General features: G+C 49.4%; 1 protein-coding gene across 1 annotated transcript in view; it reads right to left on the minus strand.

Annotated features, from left to right (window-relative positions):
- Positions 1 to 954: 954 nt before the first annotated feature.
- The window catches only part of PDE6D (phosphodiesterase 6D), a 63690-nt gene continuing 42179 nt past the window's right edge, over positions 955 to 22465 (minus strand). The window contains exons 2-5 of the mRNA XM_062193425.1: positions 7125 to 7213; positions 6415 to 6540; positions 5689 to 5794; positions 955 to 1528 (exon numbers count right to left, since the gene is read on the minus strand). Of these exons, the coding sequence (XP_062049409.1) occupies positions 1447 to 1528; positions 5689 to 5794; positions 6415 to 6540; positions 7125 to 7213 (403 nt within the window). The 3' untranslated portion in view covers positions 955 to 1446. The remainder of the gene's footprint in view (positions 1529 to 5688; positions 5795 to 6414; positions 6541 to 7124; positions 7214 to 22465) is intronic.

Below are 22465 nucleotides of genomic sequence, written 5' to 3' on the forward strand. Positions count from 1 at the left end.
TGGTAACTAAGAAACTTCTCATTGGGGCCAGCACAGTGACATAGAAGGTTAAGCTTCTGCCCACAGTGTCGGCATCCTACATGGGCGCTGGTTTGAGTCCCAGCTGCTCACTTCCAATCCAGCTCTCTGCTATGGCCTGGGAAAGCAGTAGAAGATGGCCCAAGTCCTTGGGCCCCCGCACCCGCATAGGAGACTTGGAAGAAGCTCCTGGCTCCTGGCTTCAGATCTGCAAAGCCCCAGCCAGTGTGGCCATTTGGGGAGTGAACCAGTGGATGGAAGACCTCTCTCTATCTCTGTCTCTGGCTCTCCTTCTTTGTAACTCTTTCAAATAAATAAGTAAATATTAAAAAAAGAAAAAGAAACTTGTAATTGTTGGCATTTTATAAAGGACAGTGAAGGTTACCAGTAGCTCACAGGGAAGTTCCTTAAAAAAAGGATCTTTCTGGTTTCCTTGTATGTTAGGGCTGACAGCGCAGCCCAGGTAACCGCCAGCCTCCTCTGACCACTGCCTGATAGCCACCTGGCCTCCCCCTGCCCAGACACCTTTCCGTCGTCCTGCAGTTAGGATCACTGTTTAACTTCTAGTCTCTCACGGGGGATACAGGACAAAAGTCCCTATTCTAAAACCGAGAACTTCTACCCTTTCTGGAAACCTCTTGAACAAACGAACACTGTAAAGGAATGGATAAAGGCAAAAGCAGCAAACCAAGGGTGCGTGTTGTTGTGGATGAGAACCACTGAACATCAGGTTTCAAAGACTAACGTCAAGGTCATGGGTCTTGTCCATGTACGTTCCCCGTTCGTGGAAGGCGGCATTCAGGAACAAGACCGACCAGTCGATGCCCACACTAGAAGGCAGCTGTGAGCCTCGTTCTGAGAAATCTCTTTCTTCCGGTCACAGAGGCAGGTTCAAGCTCCAGAAAGAAGGAGAGATGAAAGCAATGCCATGCTAAAGACTGTAGGAATTTTTTAATTCATTTGTTTTAATTACAATCCGTAATAATAATATCACAGTCTATTTTACAAGTTAAGTGTATGAGAATGTATGAAATAGAAATGATAGGAAAAAACTAGGCGTGGGTCAGGAATATGAAGTTTTCCAAAACCAAGGGCCAAAGGAAGACACGCAGCCCGCAGGGCCCGAGGAGGAGGCAGGGAGGGAGCAGGTACGGCATCTGCTCGCGGTATGTCCTTCCTCGTGTCTGCACGGGAAGTAGTCGAGGCACGGCCCCTGCCTTGGTCTGGGGTTGGGTATTAGTCTGGTCAGTGAGAAAAAAGCCATCTGGTTACCTACACTGAGCTGGTCCCCTGGTGGCCGCAGGTGGGTTCTGCCATAGAGGGAATCAGGGGTGGAAGTGCCAAAAATCAAAGGTGTGGAGGGAAAAAACAGGAGTTTCCTCCTCCCTCCCATAACCCCCAATCTTGAAATGCACACACATTCTTCTCTCAGACGTAGAAAAGTCTCACTCTGGATGTGCTTACAAGAAGATCGTCGTCAAAAAACTTTGTTTCTATGATAACGTTCCCACTGGAAGCAGGGGAGAAAAAGGGCAAGAGAGAGTGAGCATGTTAGGCACGAGATTCCACTCCCACACACCAGTCTCTCTCTGGCTGCGCTCGACACGTGTTCACCCAGAGCCTCAGCCTGGGGACACTCAACTCCCAAATCCTGGCCTGGATGGGGTTGGAAGCCTCACGTGACGTCTAACGTACGTGATGGTGCTAGCCCTCTCAAGCCAGCGCGTGTCCCGGGGGTCTCTGAAGCCCTTGCTGGCAGGCTCTGCACGCAGGGAGCGTGAGGATCTGACTGCCTGACTTTTGGACGCTGGCTCCGCGGACAGCGCTGGCTGGATTACGCACGGAAGCCTGCAGACCCTAGGGTGGTGCCTCCCCCTACCATGCCTGCTACAGTGGACAGCTGGGGTTTGGCCTGCCTGCTTCTCCTCTCCTGACTTTGGGTAACAGCACTCTGCTCTCCATTTGGGGGTCACTCCCCATTCCTCCAGTCCAGGAATCAGCGGAGTGGCTCCTCCCTTCCTTGGCCAAGGGGTGGGCCCAGGGCCCATCTAGGCCAGTCAGACGCTCTCCTTGACCAGGGTCCTTCCCACGCCCGCTCCTCGAGGAAGGCGCCATGGATTCCTGCCCTGCATCTTCCAAGCTGTCCCAGCTTGTCCCCTTCCTCCTTCAACTATTAGCCAGAGTCTGTTTCTGTGGCTTGGGGACAAAACAATGCACCTGCACTGTGATGCGTTTTCCTTGGGGGTGTCTCAGTGACCTCACCAAACCACTCTTGAGCTGAGTTAAGGGCAGCTGTTTTGTGGGCTTCTACAAACTATCATGTTTGAGAGGCTCTGAAAGGGGAGACGTGACTTAAAGACGTTATCAAGGCTGGTGCTGTGGCATAGCAGTTCAGCCACCACTTGTGGTGCCAGCATTCCAAATGGGCGCCTGTTGGAGTCCCAGCTGCTCTATTTCTGATTCAGCTCCCTGCTAATCCACCTGGGAAAGCATCGGAAAATGGCCCAAGTGCTTGGGCCCCTGCACCCGTGTGGGAGACCCAGAAGAAGCTCCTGGCTCTTGCTTCCATCTGGCCCAGCTCTGGCTGTTGTGGCCATTTTGGGGGTAAACCAGCAGATGGAAGATCTCTGTCTCTCCCTCTCTCTTTCTGTAACTCTGCCCTCAAAGAAAATAAATCATAAGAAAAAAAAGAAAGAAAAAAAAACCTACCTCACAACACCACCACATTAGTTTCAGAGGGAAAAATATATTAAAACCATAGCATAGCATACACATAGGTAAATACATAAAGACATTAAAACAATGTTATCACAGACTTCCTGGTTTTATTTCCTGAAAGAAATCAGGCCTGACCAAGAAGTCTAATGAAGATTAATAAAATATAAACACAAATAAAATGCCCTCTTATACTACTCGGTACTTTTCCAGAATAGTTAATAACTAATAGGTACATTTCTGCTTGTAATTAATTGCTAAACGGGTAAATAAGGTAATCAACATCTGACTGGCTGACGGAATATACAAATATATTCTGTTGCAATTAAAATCTACTAGGGTACGCATTTAGCCTAGCAGTTAAGATGCTGGTTAAGACCCTCGCATTCCACGTGGGAGAGGCTGGGTTCAAGTCCCCGCTCCACTCCCAGTTCCAGCTTCTTACTAATGTATATCCTGGGAGGTGTCAGGCGATGGCTCAAGCAGTTGGGTCTTTGCTACTCATAAGGAAGATCTGGGTTGAATTATCAGCTCCAGCTTTGGCTTTGCTTAAACCCTGGCCATTGTGAGCAGCTGAGGAGTGAGTATGCCTGCCTGCCAATCTCTATCTCTTGAACTAAAACAAAAAACAAAAAAAACCAGGGCCGGCATTGTGGCATGGTGGGTAAAGCCACCACCTGTGACACTAGCATCCCATATGGTGCTGGTTAGAGACCTGGCTGCTCCATTTCCAACCCATCTCCCTGGTAATGTGCCTGGGAAAGCAGTGGAAGATGGCCTAAGTGCTTGGACCCCTGCACCAACGTAGGAGACCCAGAAGAAGCTCCTGGCTTCAGGCTGGCACAGCCTTGGCCATTGTGGCAATTTGGGGAGTGAACCACTAGAGGGAAGATCTCTCAGAGTTACAGAAAGGCAGAGAGAGAAAAAGAGAGCAATCTTCCATCCGCTGGTTCACTCCCAGCCATAGCTAGGCTGATCCAAAGCTAGAAGCTTCCTCTGGGTCTCCTAAGCAGGTACAGGGGCCCAGGGACTTGGGCCACAGAGAGAGCTGGATTGGAAGTAGAGCAGCTGGGACGTGAACCAGCGCCCATATGAGATGCTGGTACTGCAGGCTGGGCTCTAACCCGCTGCTCCACAGCGCTGGCCTCTTGTGTTACTCTTTCAAATAAATAAATAAATCTTTTAAAAAAATCCATTAGAGAAAAAGCTATTAAAAAAAAAAAAAAGACCCTATTTACAAATTCTGTGTGGCTTTCACAAAGAGCCTCCTGGAAGAGATGATCCGATGGCACAGTCATCTGTGGACTCCTTGTCAGGACCCACCACTGACACACTAGAGAAAGACTAACATCAATGCCTGAGAAGATGGCACATGGGCAGTTACTATGTTTTCAGACATTTCTTTGAGCAGAAAGCACTATTATGAAGTTATAATTTATTTTCTGAGAAACTGTACCCAAACATTATCCTCTAAGCCAGAATTGGGACTTTAGCGGATTCCAGAAAAGTAACCCAAAGTCCAGAGACACCAAAAGCATGACAATCAGGAAAGGGAAGAAATTAGCATGAATTTGGTATATATAAGATTTATTTTTCGATTTGTTTGAAAGGCAGAGTGACACAGCAATCGATCCTCCATCTGCTGGTTCACTCCCCAAAAGCCCACCAGTGTGCAAGGCTGGGTCAGGCCAAAGCCAGGAGCCATGGGGCCGGTGCTGTGGTGCAGCGGGTTAACCCCCTGGCCTGAAGTGCTGGCATCCCATATGGGTGCCAGTTCTAGTTCCAGCTGGTCTACTTCCAATTCAGCTCTCTGTTATGGCCTGGGAAAGTAGTAGAAGATGGCCCAAGTCCTTGGGGCCCTGCACCCATGTGGGAGACCCGGAAGAAACTCCTGGCTCCTGGCTTCGGATTGGCACAGTTCCAGCCGTTGCGGCCAACTGGGGAATGAACCATTGGATGGATGACCTCTCTCTCGCTCTCTCTGTGTAACTCTTTCAAATAAATAAATAATTTTTTTTTTTTTTTTTTTTTTTTTTTTTACAGGCAGAGTGGACAGTGAGAGAGAGAGACAGAGAGAAAGGTCTTCCTTTTCCGTTGGTTCACCCCACAATGGCTGCTGTGGCCAGCGCACCGCGCTGATCCGAAGCCAGGAGCCAGGTGCTTCTCCTGGTCTCCCATGCGGGTACAGGGCCCAAGCACCTTGGCCATCCTCCTCTGCCTTCCCGGGCCACAGCAGAGAGCTGGACTGGAAGAGGAGCAACTGGGACAGAATCCAGCACCCTGACTGGGACTAGAACCTGGTGTGCCAGCACCGCAGGTGGAGAATTAACCTATTGAGCTGTGGCGCCGGCCATAAATAATTAAAAAAAAAAAAAAAAAAAAGCCAGGAGCTAGAAACTCCATCCTGGTCTTTCACATGGGTGGCAAGGACCCAAGCCATCACCTGCTGCCTTCCCAGGAAGCTGGATCGGAGTGTGAAGTAGCCAGGACTCAAACAGGCACTCTGATGTGGGAATGGGGTCCCAAGCAGTGGCTTAACCTGCTGTGCCACCCACCTGCCCCAGATCTGGTGTCTATTAAGTGCCAGCTTCCTTCCATATCACCTCATTTTATCTTCACCACACCTCTGTGGGAGAGAAGTATTCACCCCGTGTGTGGAGATGGAAGACGAAGGCTCACAGAGGTACAATACATCCTGCCCAAGATGGCTTAGCTGGTCAGGGTGAGTCAGGACTTTACAACGAGGCCTAATCCAAAGTTTTCTACTCTTTCTCTCTGTCATGCTGTCTTTCTCCTAAGACAAAGGTCAGTAACCAGTAAACTAAGATACCTGGATACTCTCTTCCCATCACAGCTCAACCCAGTTCCCTGCTCACTGAACAGAGCCAGGCGTCCCACCGGCCTGGAATGTCTGCTTCTAGACACACTTCAGTTTGCTGCGACCTGCGCACTCACGTTAGCACGCTTGCTGGCATCATCTGGGACTCGGGCGCTGCCTCTATCAGCGACTGCCAGGTGTTGGTGGAGTGGGGAATCACAAAGCCGAATTCGAAGAACCATTCTGAAGGAAGAAAGAAGAGCTGCGGTGAGCAGGTGCCCCCACGTAAAACTTAGGGGATCTTTGTCCCTTTCCTGTGAGATGAACCTTTCCTACCCTGAGAACCACCAGAGGAAGCTACCAGAAACCTCGCAGATCAGAGGCATAAAAAAGGAAAGTGTGGGTTCTGACGCACTGGAGTCTACAGCCCAGGGCCAGCCAGCAGGATGTGAGGCTGGGTGTGGACACCAGAAGTAGCCTTCTCCCTTGGAATTTTAGCTTGAAGGTGCCTGGGTGCCCTTGTCTGCGCCACGGTGAGGACTCAGCTCAGGGTGCAGAGCCAGGCCCACCTTAGGAGACTGTGTGTAGAGCACAGTATGCAGCCCTGCTCATGGCCACGGCCTCCACGAACACACGGCAACACCACAGCAGCGCCGAACCATGCGCCCACAGCCAGGCTCTGAGCGCCAGAGACCCTGAAGCCCCTGGTAGTGGCCTGGTTTTGTTTGGTTGGCTGGACTGGGGGTCCCCAGCTTTGCAGTCCTACTACAAACTGACATGAGAGGAGAGGTATGGAAGCCCTGCCTTGTCTGCCGGCCCTGCCACCCTACGCCCTGCGTTCAGGCATGCAGGCCGCAGGATACCTTCTAGGCATTGCCCTTTGAAGTAAACTTTCTGCTCCAGGCGGAATTTTTCCATTTGCTCTGCTGAAGAGAAGTTCAGCTCTCGGGACACTGCTTTGCACTTGAGGATTTTCTTGGGAACACGGGCTGATAAGAGAAAAAGAAAGGTTGAAGCCATTCTACATAAAAACCACATGCCTATGATGCGTCTAGTTTCTGGGCGTCCCTTACAGCTCATGTAGGGGACACATTCCGCACGTGCCATTTCTGACAGTGCCTTGAGAACTGCACTGCACTTCTCCGTGGGAGGCAGAGGCCTCTGACTGGCCACTCCTCTCTGAAAGATCTGGGGGAGCCCAGGTTCGCCAGCCCAGGGCCTCACCGCTACTGCCCCAGGCCCAGGGACACTGGGCTATCTTCTTTGTATTCCACTCTGCTGGTCTCAACCTCTTAGTTTTTCTTTTACTTCATGGAGATAAAAACACAAGTTTTGGGGAAAAAATTGAGGTCTTAGTTTATATATGGAGGTATGTTCTAACGCTAAAATTTCAGTACAAAATGGGTTTTGGGAAGTGGAAGAAAGAAATGTAGAAAGGAACAAAAATGGCAACAAAACGTGAACCAGCAGCCGTGTCCTGGGAGCTCACCCCCTGTTAGGCGAGCGCTGGCTTAGCTCCCCGTTGCCCAGGCTCTGTCCTGACGTTGGTCACAGCCCTGCACACACAAAGTACCTTCATGTTCCACCCCAGGGACGGACAGGTCTTCAGTTCCTTGCCAGAGTATCTTCCCTGTCTCTGCATCCCGGAGGTTCATCCAATTTCTGATCAAGCATGATTAAGGAAAACAAGCTCTGAGAATGATCCTACGTGGTACTCTGGGTGTCTCCTGTCTGCTCTTCCCATCTCTCCGCAAGTCGGCCAAACTGCTAAGCAGACAGAATGGAGGAGTCCAGGTGTCTAAAGGCAGAAGCAGAGACCAGATGTTCTATTTACAACACACAAGGAAGGTGCTTCAATAAGTTTGTGGAAAAAAGGAATTAAAACACAAGTTTATTTCGGCATACAAATTTTGAAATATATGCGTAGTTTTTTTCATGTTACACATTTTCTTTTCTTTCTTTCAGATTTGTTTATTTGAAAGGCAGAGTTACAGAGAGAGAAGAGAAAAGAGAGAGAGACATCTTCCATCTGCTGGTTCACTCCCTAGATGGCTGTAATGGTCAGGGTTGGGCCAGGCAGCAGCCAGGAACCAGGAGCCAAGAGCCACACCATGTCCGGCTTTTAACCCACTTCCAAAGGGGAGTGGTTAATTAACCTGATTGGCTGGTGGGCACCCAGGTGTGGCCAGGTAGGGGAATGAGGCCACACAGGGGCGTGGAAAAGGCATCAGGTAGGGGCATGAGGTCACACAGGGGCGTGGCAAAGGCGTGGTCTTACAGTCACAAATCTAATCAGTTTTAACCTGTATGCCTGCCTACTTCATAAGTACTTGGGCCCCTGCACCCAGGTGGGAGACCCGAATTAAGCTCTGGGCTCCTGGCTTCAGTGTGGACCAGTCCCAGCCCTGGTCACTGAGGCCATCTGGGGAGTGAGCCAGAGGATGGAAGAGTTGTCTCTTTTTCTATAACTCTGCCTTTCAAATTAATTAATTTAAAAAAATTCCCCACATTCAAAGTGTCCAGCAAATGCCCAAGTCATATTGCAGTAATTTGCAAAGCATCAAAGATAGAGAGAAGCTTCCTTCTGGAGGAAAACAAGTTACTAGATAACAGTCAAAGTCAGAATGGATTAAAAAAAATCAGAATGAGTAAGACTTTTTTTTTAAAGAGGAATTGATGGAACAAAGACACAAGCCTCAGCCGTTCTGTCTCACTGCCCAAAAGTTAGATAAACACTGGAATGTATTCCTTGCCCTTGAATCTCAATTGGGTCCCACACCCTATTGCCTTCATACCCCACCCCTCACTGCCACCTCAAAGACCAGTCGCTGAAACACCTGAAAGACCAGTTCCAGGAATTCACCTCCGCCTGCAGCCCCCTACCCCCACCCCCAGCCCTAGCCCTCCTAAGATATAAAAAGGCCCGGCCCCTGGGGTCAGGGCCTTCTGCCATGTGTTCCATCCATGTGCACATGGGCAGTTGGTCACCCACCTCTGCGAATTTATTTTCTCTGAATAAATTCAGTCTGGCTGTAAATTCATATACTGCCTCCTTTCTATTCTGCACGTGTTTTCCTAACAGATTCCTGGAAGATAGAAAATCGAGTAGTGCCTTAGAAATTCCCAGAGAAATGATTCTTGAAACAAACAAAACAATTTTGTTGTCTCAATAAACTAAGGATAATACACACTCCATCAACATGACTGGGAGAACCAAGGAAGAGAGCATGGGAACCTAACACAAGAAGCTGGGGAAGGCCGGCGCCGTGGCTCAACAGGCTAATCCTCTGCCTTGTGGCGCCGGCACACCGGGTTCTAGTCCCGGTCGGGGCGCTGGATTCTTTCCTGGTTGCCCCTCTTCCAGGCCAGCTCTCTGCTGTGGCCTGGCCTGGGAGTGCAGTGGAGGATGGCCCAAGTCCTTGGGCCCTGCACCCTCATGGGAGACCAGGAGAAGCACCTGGCTCCTGGATTCGGATCAGTGCGATGCGCCGGCCGCAGTGGCCACTGGAGGGTGAACCGACGGCAAAAAGGAAGACCTCTCTCACTATCCACTCTGCCTGTCAAAAAAAAAAAAAAAGCAGCAGCAGCAGCAGCAGCAGCTGGGGAAGCGAATCCCCCAAGTGACAGTGGAGGAAGGTCCAAGACAACAGGTCTTTGCCAACTGGCCCAGTGTCCAGATGGGAGCAGGGCAGAAGCACAGGGAGAGGTTTGTTTCTAAGCTGAAATTCATAGAATACCTAACATGTTTATGTGGAAAGGATATTTATTTCATTAGGAGAGATTTGGGGGTCAAATTAAGTACAAAGTACAGAAAACCTCGGCAAATGAATTGAAACACAATATAATTATTGATATTTGGGAAAAACCAAAGCTAGTACTGGAAGAAAAAAGTAGTCACAGTACACTGCATGGCTTTACTGCAAAGTGTTGACATAGCCATGATGAGAGAAACACAGGCTATAGTTGCAGAACAATAATCTGGGTGTGCCGTGCTGAAAAACCAAACACCACATCTCACAGTGGGAAGCTGAGGACAGAGCCAGAGTGCTCTTGGGAAATATCAACATAGGGACAGGGGCCATTGCTGTGGTATAGAAGGTTAAGCCTCCACCTCCAGTGCTGGCATCCCAGACGGGCGCCTGTTCCAGTCCCGGCTGCTCCACTTCCAATCCAGCTCCCTGCTAATGCGCCTGGGGAAGCAGCGCATCCTGCACCCATGTGGAAAGACCCAGAAGACGCTCCTGGCTCCTGGCTTTGGCCGGGCCCAGCTCTGGCTGTTGTGGGCATGTGAGGAGTGAACCAGTGGATGGAAGATTTCTCCCTTTCCTCTCTATTTCTGCCTTTTAAGTGAATACATAAATAAATCTTTACAAAAAAAAAAATCAAGATAAACACCAATTAAATTGGCTAAACATAATTGAAAATACAGAGTCTTCAAACAACGCCCTGAGGAGTAGGTGGGCATTTGGTGTAGCAGTTAAGCTACACTCTACCCTGGAGTGTCTAGATTGCTTTTTTTTTTTTTTTTTTTTTTTATTTTTGACAGGCAGAGTGGACAGTGAGAGAGAGAGAGACAGAGAGAAAGGTCTTCCTTTGCCATTGGTTCACCCTCTAATGGCTGCCGCGGTAGCGCTCTGGGGCCAGCGCACCGCGCTGTTCCGATGGCAGGAGCCAGGTGCTTATCCTGGTCTCCCATGGGGTGCAGAGCCCAAACACTTGGGCCATCCTCCACTGCACTCCCTGGCCACAGCAGAGAGCTGGCCTGGAAGAGGGGCATCCGGGACAGGATCGGTGCCCCGACCGGGACTAGAACCCGGTGTGCCGGCGCCGCAAGGCGGAGGATTAGCCTGTTGAGCCACGGCGCCGGCCTTTTTTTTTTTTTTAATAGATCTTACACCTGCTGGTTCATGCCCCAAATGGCTGCAATGGCTGGAGCTGGGCCAATCGGAAGCCAGGAGCCAGGATATTCTTCTGGGTCTCCCACGTGGGTGCAGGGGCCCAAGGACTTGAGCCATCTTCCACTGCTTTCCCAGGCCATAGCAGAGAGCTGGATTAGAAAAGGAGCAGCAGGGACTCGAACCGGTGCTCATATGGGATGCCAGGGCTTTCCCACTACACCACAGGTGCCAGTGAAGGGCATGTTGCCCTTTCCCTAACCCCTCTACTCCCTGGTTCCTCCCTCTTGTTGAGACCCTTGGTGCCAAACCAGACCCTTCCAGACTCCTTGCAAAGCAACTGGCAAAACAGATAAACTGCACAGGGCAGCTTGTGAACCAGACAAGAGGAAAGTTCCCAGAGGCTTTAAATACCTAACACCCCCTCCTCCCCGGCACTGGCAAATTCCCTCCTTAACCAGATAAAAACAGCTCTACCTGCGCCCTGTGCACAGTGTCTTTGAAGACTATCCCCACCTTTTTGCTTCAATAAAGCAACCTGTCTCTGTTGAGGTCGGTCTCCTTCTTCCATCTCTCCTTTCTGGGGGTGTGAAAGGCCAGAACTATTCCAAACCTAACAGCAGTCCCTAGCTCTTCTCTTAATTCCAGCTTCTTGCTGATGCAGACTTGGGAGGCAGCAGTGGGCATCTCAAGTGGTTGGTTCATGCCACCCCCTCGCGGAAGACCTGGACTGAGTTCCCAAGCTCCTGGCTTCAGCCCAGCCCAGTCCTGCTTGTGTGGCATCTAGGAACGAACCAGTAGATGGGAGCACTCTCTCGCTGCCTCTCATGTAAAACTCATGGAAAATACATATTATGAAAAATCTACGCATGCCTTTCAAAAATTTTTGCACCAAAGTAAACAGCTCCAGGTCTCCCACGTGGGTAGTAGGGGCCCAAGGTCTTGGGCCATCTTCTGCTGCCTTTCCCAGTCCATTAGCAGGGAACTGGATCAAAAGCGGGGCAGCTGGGACTTGAATCAGAGCCCATCTGGGATGCTGGCACTGCAGGCAAAGGCTTAACTTACTATGCCACAGCACTGGCCCCAATACAAACACTTTAAAAGGTGAAAAAGGGCCGGCACTGTGGCTTAACAGGCTAATCCTCCGCCTTGCGGCGCTGGCATACCGGGTTCTAGTCCTGGTCAGGGCGCTGGATTCTATCCCGGTTGCCCCTCTTCCAGGCCAGCTCTCTGCTATGGCCCAGGAAGGCAGTGGAGGATGGCCCAAGTCCTTGGGCCCTGCACCCGCTTGGGAGACCAGGAGAAGCACCTGGCTCCTGGCTTCGGATCAGCGAGATGCGCCAGCCGCAGCGGCCATTGGAGGGTGAACCAACGGCAAAAAGGAAGACCTTTCTCTCTGTCTCTCTCTCTCTCTCACTATCCACTCTGCCTGTAAAAAAAAAAAAAAAAAAAAAAAAAAGTAAAAAAGTAGATACTGAGCTTCAGAATTAATATAATTAACTTTTTTTTTTTTCTGTCTGGCAACCAAACTCTCTTCCCAATGGTACCCTGTAACCCTGTAGCCTCGAAGATGGCCCAAGTACGTAGGCCCCTGGCACCCACATGGGAGCTCCAGGCTCCTGGTTTTGGCTTGGCCCACCCCCAGCTGTTACGGCCATTTGGAGAGGGAATCAGTAGACAGAAGATCTCTCCCTCTCTCACTGTCACTCTGCCTTTCAAATAAAGAAAAAATGTTAGAAAAAAAAGAATGGGTATTCCAATAAGGGATGCTGGCAATGTGAGTGGTGGCTTAACCCACTGAGCAGGTCCCATGTGCTACTATTTTACTGCTACAAATATGTCTGCCATCTCTATATGTGAAGAGAAAGCTTCCCTAGCTGGAGAAGGAAACAACACATAGGATTGCTGCCCCAGCCTGCCCTGAGCTCATATCTACCCAGAACCGTCTGGACCTCCAAGCTCAGGGCTTTCCTGTCCTCTTCAGCTTGCTCTGCACGGGCTTTGCATTCTCTTCCAACAGTGTCCTGTTTACCCAATACGGCAATGCAGGGCGTCATTCTCAAACTAAACAAAGCTAACGCCACGTGTACAGTTCCAGGCTCACAGGCAGGTGACGCATTCTTGTTAGTCAAATGGCGCTGCCTTGCTTGTGGTGCCACCTAACCCCAGACGCCATCTTAGGCCCTGGCCCCTGTCGCCAGTTGCAGGATAGGCTTTGGCCCTAAACCTCATGGTCCAACCACCGGTGTCAAGCTGCACCCCCACCCTAATGGGATTCGCTACTCCTACTTCCCTACGCCCACCTGGAAAAGGGATATCAGGACCCGTTCCCGGACACGTGCCCCTTTATCCTCCTTTGTCTTTCCCTCGGGTCTGTCGGGTTCCCCCAGTAAACCCTTTCCCTTACTCCGGTGTGTGGTGTTTTGTGGGCCTTACAATTCTAGCACAGGTACTGCAAGGAACAGGAGTCCCCCAACAAAGTCACAGCTGGATCAGACCTAGCAACCTGCAGAAAAAGCATTACTGCCACAGGCCCAGGCGAGCAAAGACAAAGCATGGGACCAGGGCTTACTCTTCAATTAAGTGATAAAATCAAGAAAGCTTTAGCGTCTTCTGATACCTAGTAGACAGTGATTTTAAGATTCTTCCACTTCAGAGCAGGGGAGAGAAGCAGCTAAAGATGTGATCACCACCACACAGCTGTCTCTTTTCGTAAACCATCAGGTTAAGGACACAGGGAAATACATTTTATACAAATATCGCTGGCCAGTTTAATTATTCACTTTTCTTGCATGTACTAATCTGGAAAATTTCCTGTCAATATTTATATTATGTGCTTCATTTAAAATCCTAACAAGACTTGTAAGATGTTATCCTCAATAAGTGATACAAAATTAGAGAAATACAAAGATTCCCATCCACCGATGCTGGCCCCTTACGGCCCCTCTAATTTTAGGGGTGAAAAAGAAGGCTCTTTGTACACTGTGGAGAAGCAACACCATTCGGGAAACATAAAAACCATAAATCATAAAAATGCAAACCCTTAATAGCCCATTTGTAAAAAGAAACACAAATGACTGAGCTAAGTGTCTTACAGTAACAAAGCTGTCCTCAGAAGAGGAAACATTTGAAAGGAAAGGCAAACTTTGGTGTCTCAAGGCCCTCTGGCTGAAAACATTTTTGTTCTAACAGCTTTTGGCTAGCTAGATTTTTCGGACAAAAGAAGCCGGAGTTTTAAGACTCAAAGGTCAAGTCACTTCCAATCCTGAGAGAGGAGGATTAGGCGGACAAGCTTTAAAGGGGGAGGGGGGGCTAGTACTATTTATAAATACCACCCTCTGGGTCAGCTGGGTCTTTTCTCATTTAAAAGCTCCCTGGTGATTTAGACCAGGGATGAGCACGAAGGAACACTCCTAGACAACAGGAAGCCTCCTGCTCAGCACAGGCTGTCCCTGTCCCTTCTACTTTAGAACTGGGCTCACCTAAAGAAGCACTCGCATATGTAAAAGTAAGACATCTTTAAAATAAGCTTCAGAGCACAGCCAATAGTATGCAAAGTACTAAGCCCTAGGAAAGGTGGAAAAAGGAAGTGAACATTCCCTAGACATTTGGCAGAATGGGGGATCCTTAGTTCAACGTGGCAGGTTACTTGAATTCTCTAATATTTTATTTTTTTAAAAAAGATTTATTTATTTGAGAGTTACAAAGAGAGGGAGAGACAGAGAGAGAGAGGGCTTCCATCCGCTAGTTCATTCTCCAAATGGCCACAATGACAGGAGCTGGGCTTGATCTGAAGCCAGGAGCTCCTGCTGGGTCTCCCACGTGGATGCAAGGACCCAAACACTGGGGCCATCTTCCACTGCTTTCCCAGGCCATCAGAAGAGAGCTGGATGGGAAGAGGAGCAGCCGGGCTTGAACTGGTACTCTGATATGGGATGCCAGTGTCACAAGCAGCGGTTTAACTGCTGTAGCACAATGCCGGCCTCTCTCGTGTATCTTAAAGAACAGGTATGCTCTGGCGCGATGCAAGTGCAGCCAGTGCAGGAGCTGGGGACAGAGCTGATGTAGAGAAGGCAGTGAGGGCCTACAAGGAGTGTGGGAAGGGAAGGTTTGGGGATTGGAAGACACCAGTTAGAGGAATGGGGTACTCCTTAGGACACACTGTTGAAGGGGTGGCGAAGGGAAAGAGAGAAAAGGAGACTGTAAGAGAGAGAGAGAGGAGAGAGGAGAGAGATGAGAGGAGGAGAGGAGCCAAGAGATAAGAACCAAGAGAGCACGTGTTCAGGAACAGGCCCTTTTAAAACTTCGCCCAAGGGCGGGCAGGGAAGCAGGAGCCCAAATCCCATTAGGATGGGGGTGGAGCTTGACCAGAGGTTGGGCCATGTGGCTAGCTGGCTAAAACTGTGCCAGTTTCCTAACACACAAATGTAGGAAAGGGGGTACAAGGATTTAAAGTATTTTGTAACAATCCTCTAGAATTTTTGGAATCAGTATAGTTCTGGGAGTCTTAGTTTTAAATGGAAATGGTCAACATCATTTTTTTTTTTTTGCTTTACACCCTGTCCCCACCCAACTGCCCAACTTTTCTATAATAAACAGACCCACTGCCCATGCTGAAATCGGACATGACCCCCTAAAATTTACACAAAAATGTGGCCCCTTAAAGTTCCCCAGAAGCACCATCTAGGGTGCCACACGTGCTACTGTTACCGGAGAAATGCAGGGTTCTTGTCTTCCCGCAAGAAAGAATTCAGGCGTGAAACAGAGAGTATGGGAGGTAAAATAGCAAGGTTTATTAGGGAAGGAACACCCGTAAGGACGGATGGGCACCTCTCCAGACAGAGCCTGAGAGACTGGGGGCGGGGGGAAGGAGCGAGGTTACATGTTGAGTGGAGAGATTACACCTGACCAGGCCAGGCGGGTGGCTCAACAGAGGCAGAGGGCTGAGCACGCAGTCCGGTTGAGGCCGGGGTGGGGGTGGGGTTAAGGAGACGGGTCTTGCTTCCCCACCTCTGCTCCTCTTGGAACAAAGGGCTTTTTGGATGTAAATAGAAAAATTTCTCCCTGAGTTTTCTCTAGAAGGTCTGAAACAAAGGACTTTATGGATGCAAATGTTATCAGACCTGAGGAAGGGAGCAGGGTCTTTGAGATGCAGATACTGGGCTGCACTTGGGAGATTGTGGAAGATTGTCAGGCAGAAGGGGTGGGCACCTCCACCTGGCAGGTTATCAGGTAGAAGGGGGCAGGGCAGGATGTGAATACTGGGCTGCCCCTAGAAACACCAACGGGATGACATTGAGATGCAGCATATGCTGGACATAGATGTTGTTATGTCGCACACACATAAGCTCATAACTGACTTCCTACCTAACACTACCAGAATTTGGGGTGCCATCCGATTTCACCATATGCTTATTAATAAATCCCCAATGTAAATAAGCCCGAGAGGGTTCTTGCCTAATATTTAGAGAAGAATTCTAAATACCAGCACAGAGAACCAGCCACGTGGAGGAGCATCTAGGCTAGGAAGCCTAGGGCACGCCCTGGAGGCACAGGGCTACAGCAAGCCCCCTCCTGGCAAGAGGCCAGGGCCGAAGAGAAGGGGCCGGACACACCATGTCCCAGGCTTTTAACCCACTTCCAAAGGGGGAATGGTTAATTAATCTGATTGGCTGGTGGGCACCCAGATGTGGCCAGGTAGGGGCATGAGGTCACACAGAGGTATGGGGAAGGTGTGGTCTTCCAGCTCACAAACTTAATTGATTTTAACCTGTATGCCTGCCCACTTCAGGTGCCACTTACCAGGTGCTATTGAGCTCGACTACCTCCGTGAAATTAGGGTTAAATTTCTACCTTTTTTTTTTTTTTGACAGGCAGAGTGGATAGTGAGAGAGAGAGAGAGAGAAAGGTCTTCCTTTTTGCCGTTGGTTCACCCTCCAATGGCCGCTGTGGCCAGCGCATCTCGCTGATCCGAAGCCAGGAGCCAGGTGCTTCTCCTGGTCTCCCATGTGGGTGCAGGGCTCAAGGACTTGGGCCATCCTCCACTGCACTCCCGGGCCATAGCAGAGAGCTGGCCTGGAAGAGGGGCAACCGGGATAGAATCTGGCGCCCCAACCGGGACTAGAACCCGGTGTGCTGGTGCCACAAGGTGGAGGATTAGCCTGTTAAGCCACAGCGCCGGCCAATTTCTACCTCTTAAGTCTTCACAGGTGAATATGAAAGACATGCCTGACTATTCCAATAAGCCAATCAGAAACCTTCAGTACTTCAAAGCAAAAAGGATAAGTAAAACTTTTGCCTTTGTCTCCTTAAGGCAAACATGCTGTACCTGCCTTTCTTGATTATCTCTGGGAACTGTTATTGATAATAAAGCTACCTAATGACTTCTTCTATTATAATTCTCTATACTCAAGCCAAATGGGTTTATAATCTACATAAGGGTAGCCTATCACTTCCCACTATCTGGGAATCTGTAAGATATGTTGTTTTCATCTAAAGGGGCACCCCACCTACAATCGGTTTTGCTCCAGTTTTGCCTTTGCTAATTATATGTTTCAGAAGTCGACTTCTAGGAGTAACTGACCATGCAGGGAACACAGATGTTGGCGATGACCGAGACTGCTCCAGCTCACAGAGCAAATTTTTTGGAAAGGATAGGCAGAGACTTCCAGACCTTGGATAGGCAGGGCCTGCACTACGCCCCTCAAAAGCAGGAAGCAGTTACAGAAGAGATGATTCGATGTCCATCAACTCCCTTTAGGATTAAAGGGATGGAGTCTGAGGGGGGAATGAAGTGGGCAGGCATACAGGTTATAATCAATTAGGTTTGTGAGCTGGAAGACCACACCTTCCCCATACCTCTGTGTGACCTCATGCCCCCCTACCTGGCCACATCTGGGTGCCCACCAGCCAATCAGATTAATTAACCACTCCCCTTTGGAAGTGGGTTAAAAGCCTGGGACATGGTGTGGTGTGTCCGGCTGCCCCTTCTCTTCGGCCCTGGCCTCTTGCCAGGAGGGGGCTTGCTGTAGCCCTGTGCCTCCAGGGCGTGCCCTTAGGCTTTCTAGCCTAGATGCTCCTCCACGTGGCTGGTTCCTGGTGCTCGGTATGAACAGATATTTACCTCTCTCTTAGATAAAGCCCTCACTCTCCTATGCACCTGACTAAATAAAGGCTTAAAATGTACCATGCTGCCTCGTTTCTCTGTGCTGGTATTTAGAATTCTTCTCTAAATATTAGGCAAGAACCCTCTCGGGCTTATTAACACTGGGGATTTATTAACAAGCATATGGTGAAATCGGATGGCACCCCAAATTCTGGTAGCACATGTGGCACCCTAGATGGTGCTTCTGGGGAACTTTAAGGGGCCACATTTTTGTGTAAATTTTAGGGGGTCATGTCCGGTTTCAATGCCAGCCCCTCACTGGCCAGCTGAAATTATGATAAAGGAAGAGTGGAGTGAGAGGGAATGGGGAAGGCAAAGAGAAGAGACAAAAAAGAAACACGGGACAGGGACACACACAGAGGGAGGAAAAGACAGGCAGGGAGTGAAGCAAGGAAAAGACAATGAGAAAAAGACACCCAGCTCCGGCCATTGCAGCCATCTGGGGAGTGAACCAGAGGATGGAAGACCTCTCTCTCTGTCTCTGCCTCACTGTAACTCTGCCTTTCAAATAAATAAATAAATCTTTTTTTTAAAAAAAGATACAAATAGAAATGCTCCACTGGCACCACAGCTCACTAGGCTAATCCTCCACCTGTGGCGCCGGTACTCCAGGTTCTAGTCCTGGTTGCTCCTCTTCCAGTCCAGCTCTCTGCTGTGGCCCAGGAAGGCAGTGGAGGATGGCCCAAATGCTTGGGCCCTGCACCTGCATGGGAGACCAGGAGGAAGCACCTGGCTTCAGATCGGCACAGCGCTGGCCATAGCAGCCATTTTGGGGGTGAACCAACGGAAGGAAGACCTTTCTCTCTGTCTCTCTCACTTCACTGTCTAACTCTGCCTGTCAGAAAAAAAAAAAAATACATACAACTCAACCAGGAGACAGGGCCAGGACAGGCGGAACCAAAGGGGCTCAGGAGGTTTGGGGATGAGAGCCCCTGGTCTACTCTTCCATTAACAATGGCGGCTGCCTTGGTTGTGGCCTTCACAGAATGGTTTGAGCTGATAGGCAGGAGAGAATGAGGAAGGAGACTGAGCACTGCAACTGTTAAGCTTCTTCCCTTTTCTTATTCAGTCACTTATCTACGCGAGTCCATTATCAAATACCGACACCCAAGTTTTTATCTCCAACATGAAAATATTTTTTTTTTCAAACTTGGGGGAAGAGTATTTTTTTTTTATTTTTCATTTAACAGATAGAGTTAGACAATGAGAGAGACAGAGAGAAAGGTCTTCCTTCCGTTGGTTCACCCCCCAAATGGCCGCTATGGCCGGCGCTGCGCCGATCCAAAGCCAGGAGCCAGGTGCCTCCTCCTGGTCTCCCACGCGGGTATAGGGGCCCAAGCACTTGGGCCATCCTCCACTGCCTTCCCGGGCCACAGCAGAGAGCTGGACTGGAAGAGGAGCAGCCGGGACTAGAACCCGGTGCCCAAATGGGATGCCGGTGCAGCAGGCGGAGGATTAGCCAAGTCAGCCACAGCACCAGCCCCAATATTTCAACACTAAGCATTAGCTTAAAAATACTTATTTGGTGAGTGAAATTGAGAAAAAAAAATTTACTTGGGGGGCCCACATGGTGGTGCAGCAGGTTAAGCTGCCACCTGCAGTGCAGGCATCCGATATGAGCAGTTGGCTATTCCACTTCTTTATTATTATTATTATTTTTGACAGGCAGAGTGGACAGTGAGAGAGAGAGAGAGAGAGAGAGAGAGAGACAGAGAGAAAGGTCTTCCTTTTGCCGTTGGTTCACCCTCCAATGGCCGCCGCGGTAGCGCGCTGTGGACGGTGCACTGCGCTGATCTGAAGCCAGGAGCCAGGTGCTTCTCCTGGTCTCCCATGGGGTGCAGGGCCCAAGCACTTGGGCCATCCTCCACTGCACTCCCTGGCCACAGCAGAGAGCTGGCCTGGAAGAGGGGCAACCGGGACAGGATCGGTGCCCCGACCGGGACTAGAACCTGGTGTGCCGGCGCCGCAAGGCGGAGGATTAGCCTAGTGAGCCGCGGCGCCCGGCCGGCTATTCCACTTCTGATCCAGCTCTCTGCTAAATGTTTCTGGGACAACAGCGGATGGCCCAAGTCCTTGGGCCTCTACACTTCTGTGGGAGACCTGGATGGAGTTTCAGGCTCCTGGCTTCAGCCTGGACCAGCACTAGCGGTGCAGTCATTTGGGCATGACTCAGCAGATGGAAGATCTCTGTCTCTCTGTAACTCTGCCTTTCAAATAAATAAACCTTTAAAATTTTTTCCTTGGGACCGCTACATAGGAGTCCTAGGAATTAATTTGGTTTGGGTGGGGCTGGGAGAGGAGACCAGAGGGCATGTTGATGCAGAGTTACAAGGCAAAGCTGGGAGGGGCAAACACAATTGGCTTAGGGCAGTACAGACCTGCAGTGCAGTCCGACCTGGCAGCTATGTATTCGGAGATAAAGTCATTTAGCTTGCCTGGGTTCTGGTTCATAAACAACAGATAATATCAAGGTATTACGATTGTTATATGAAATGCCCACAAATGATATGTAAATTATAACACATGATACAAGTATATAACACTATAACAATTTTTCATGATTGGAAAAGGCAAAAAAATGAAAGTAACTTCTTCTGAACTATTTCAAATTCTTTAATGAAAACACATATTATCTTATTGTCTTTTAAAGTAATCTTCAATAAGGGAAAAGTGACTGAAAACGAAGTTGTAATAACAAATGTTTGACTTTGGTTTTGTTCATCTGAAACCAGTAATTCCCAGAAAATCTGCTGCAGTTTTCTGTGCTACTCATATAAGAGTACTTCACAACACTCATGGGGGCTAGTACTGTGGTGTAGCGGTTAAATGGCTGCCTGAGATGCTGGCAACCGATATGGGCACCAGTTTGTGTCCCAGCTGCTCCAGTTCTGATTTAGCTCTCTGCTAATGTGCCTGGGAAAGCACCAGAATACGGCCAAAGTGTTTGGGCCCCAGCCACCCAGGTGGGAGACCTGTACTAACATCCTGGCTCCTGGTTTTGGTCTGGCCCAGCCCTAGCTGTTGAGGCCATTTTGGGAGTGAACCAGTGGATGGAAGATCTCTTGCTCTCTGTAATTTTGCCTTTCAAATAAATAAACAAACCTTAAAAAAAAAAAAAGTTCATAGAAAATGGAATTAAAAGATGAGCTTATTTTGGTACAAAACACAATTGTGCCACAATACTGGCCCCAACACCTCTACCTTTTTTTTTTTTTTTTAATATTTATTTGAGGGGCCGGTGCTGTGGCACAGTGGGTTAACGCCCTGGCCTGAAGCGTCGGCATCCCATATGGGTGCCGGTTCGAGACCTGGCTGCTCCACTTCCAATCCAGCTCTCTGCTGTGGCCTAGGATAGCAGTAGAAGATGGCCCAAGTCCTGCACCCGTGTGGGAAACCTGGAAGAAACTCCTGGCTCTGGATTGGTGCAGCTCTGGCCGTTGAGGCCAACTGGGGAGTGAACCATTGGATGGAAGATCTCTCTCTCTCTCTGCCTCTCCCCTCTCTGTGTAACTCTGACTTTCAAATAAATAAATCTTAAACAACAACAACAACAACAACAACAAAAAACACAACCAACTCAAAAAAATTACAAAGCCCAAATAGCCCATAACCATTAAAACAAAAATAAAGATTTATTTGAAAGACAGAGTTACAGAGAGAGGTAGAGCCAGAGAGAGAGAGGTCTTCCATCCGCTGGTTCATTCCTCAAATGACCACAATGGCCAGAGCTGAGCTGATCCGAAGCCAGGAGCTTCTTCTGGGTTTCCCATGCAGGTGCAGGGGCCCAAGGATTTGGGCCATCTTCTACTACTTTCCCAGGCTATAGCAGAGAGCTGGATGGGAAGTGGAGCAGCTGACTTGAACTGGCGCCCATATGGGATGCTGGCACTGTAGGCCGGGGCTTTAACCCACTGTGCCATAGTGCTGGCTCCAAAACCTCTACTTTTTTTTTTTTTTTTAAAGATTTATTTATTTGAAAGTCAGTGTTACACAGAGAAGAGAGGCAGAGAGAGAGAGAGAGAGAAAGAGGTCTTCCATCCGTTGGTTCACTCTCCAGATGGCTGCAATGGCTGGAGCTGTGCTGATTCGAAGCGATGAGCCAGGAGCTTCCTCTGGATCTTCCATGTGGGTACAGGGGCCCAAGGACTTGGGCCATCTTCCACTGTTTTTCCAGGCCATAGCAGAGAGCTGGATTGGAAGTAGAGCAGCTGGGACTTGAACTAGCGCCCATATGGGATGTCAGCACTACAGGCAGCGGCTTTACCACTGAGCCACAGTCCCAGCCCCAAGACCTCTACTTTTTAAATTTTATTTATTTATTTATTTATTTATTTTGACAGGCAGAGTTAGACAGAGAGACAGAGAAAGGTCTTCCTTCCATTGGTTCATCCCCCAAATGGCTGCTATGGCCAGCGCGCTGCGCCGATCCGAAGCCAGGAGCCAGGTGCTTCCTCCTGGTCTCCCATGCAGGTGCAGGGCCCAAGCACTTGGGCCATCCTCTACTGCCCTCCTGGGCCACAGCAGGGAGCTGGACTGGAAGAGGAGCAACCGGGACAGAAGCGGCGCCCCAACCGGGACTAGAACCCGGGGTGCTGGCGCCGCAGGCAGAGGATTAGCCTAGTGAGCCGTGGCGCCGGCCAGACCTCTACTTTTAAAAATATAATTTCTCTGATCTCATCTCTTCATACAATTAATTTTTTTCATTTTTTTCTCTTTAAAGCCAAAGAATTTGTAATGCATCATGGTTGTTATCAAGGGCACTTCACAACAAGCATAAGTGTTCAATATTACCTCAAGCAAGGGTTAAGACCAAACTAACTGCATCAGAAACAACACAGCAGTATAATTTCATAC

Source organism: Lepus europaeus, chromosome 1 (assembly GCF_033115175.1).
Source record: "Lepus europaeus isolate LE1 chromosome 1, mLepTim1.pri, whole genome shotgun sequence".
Taxonomy (NCBI): Eukaryota; Metazoa; Chordata; class Mammalia; order Lagomorpha; family Leporidae; genus Lepus; species Lepus europaeus.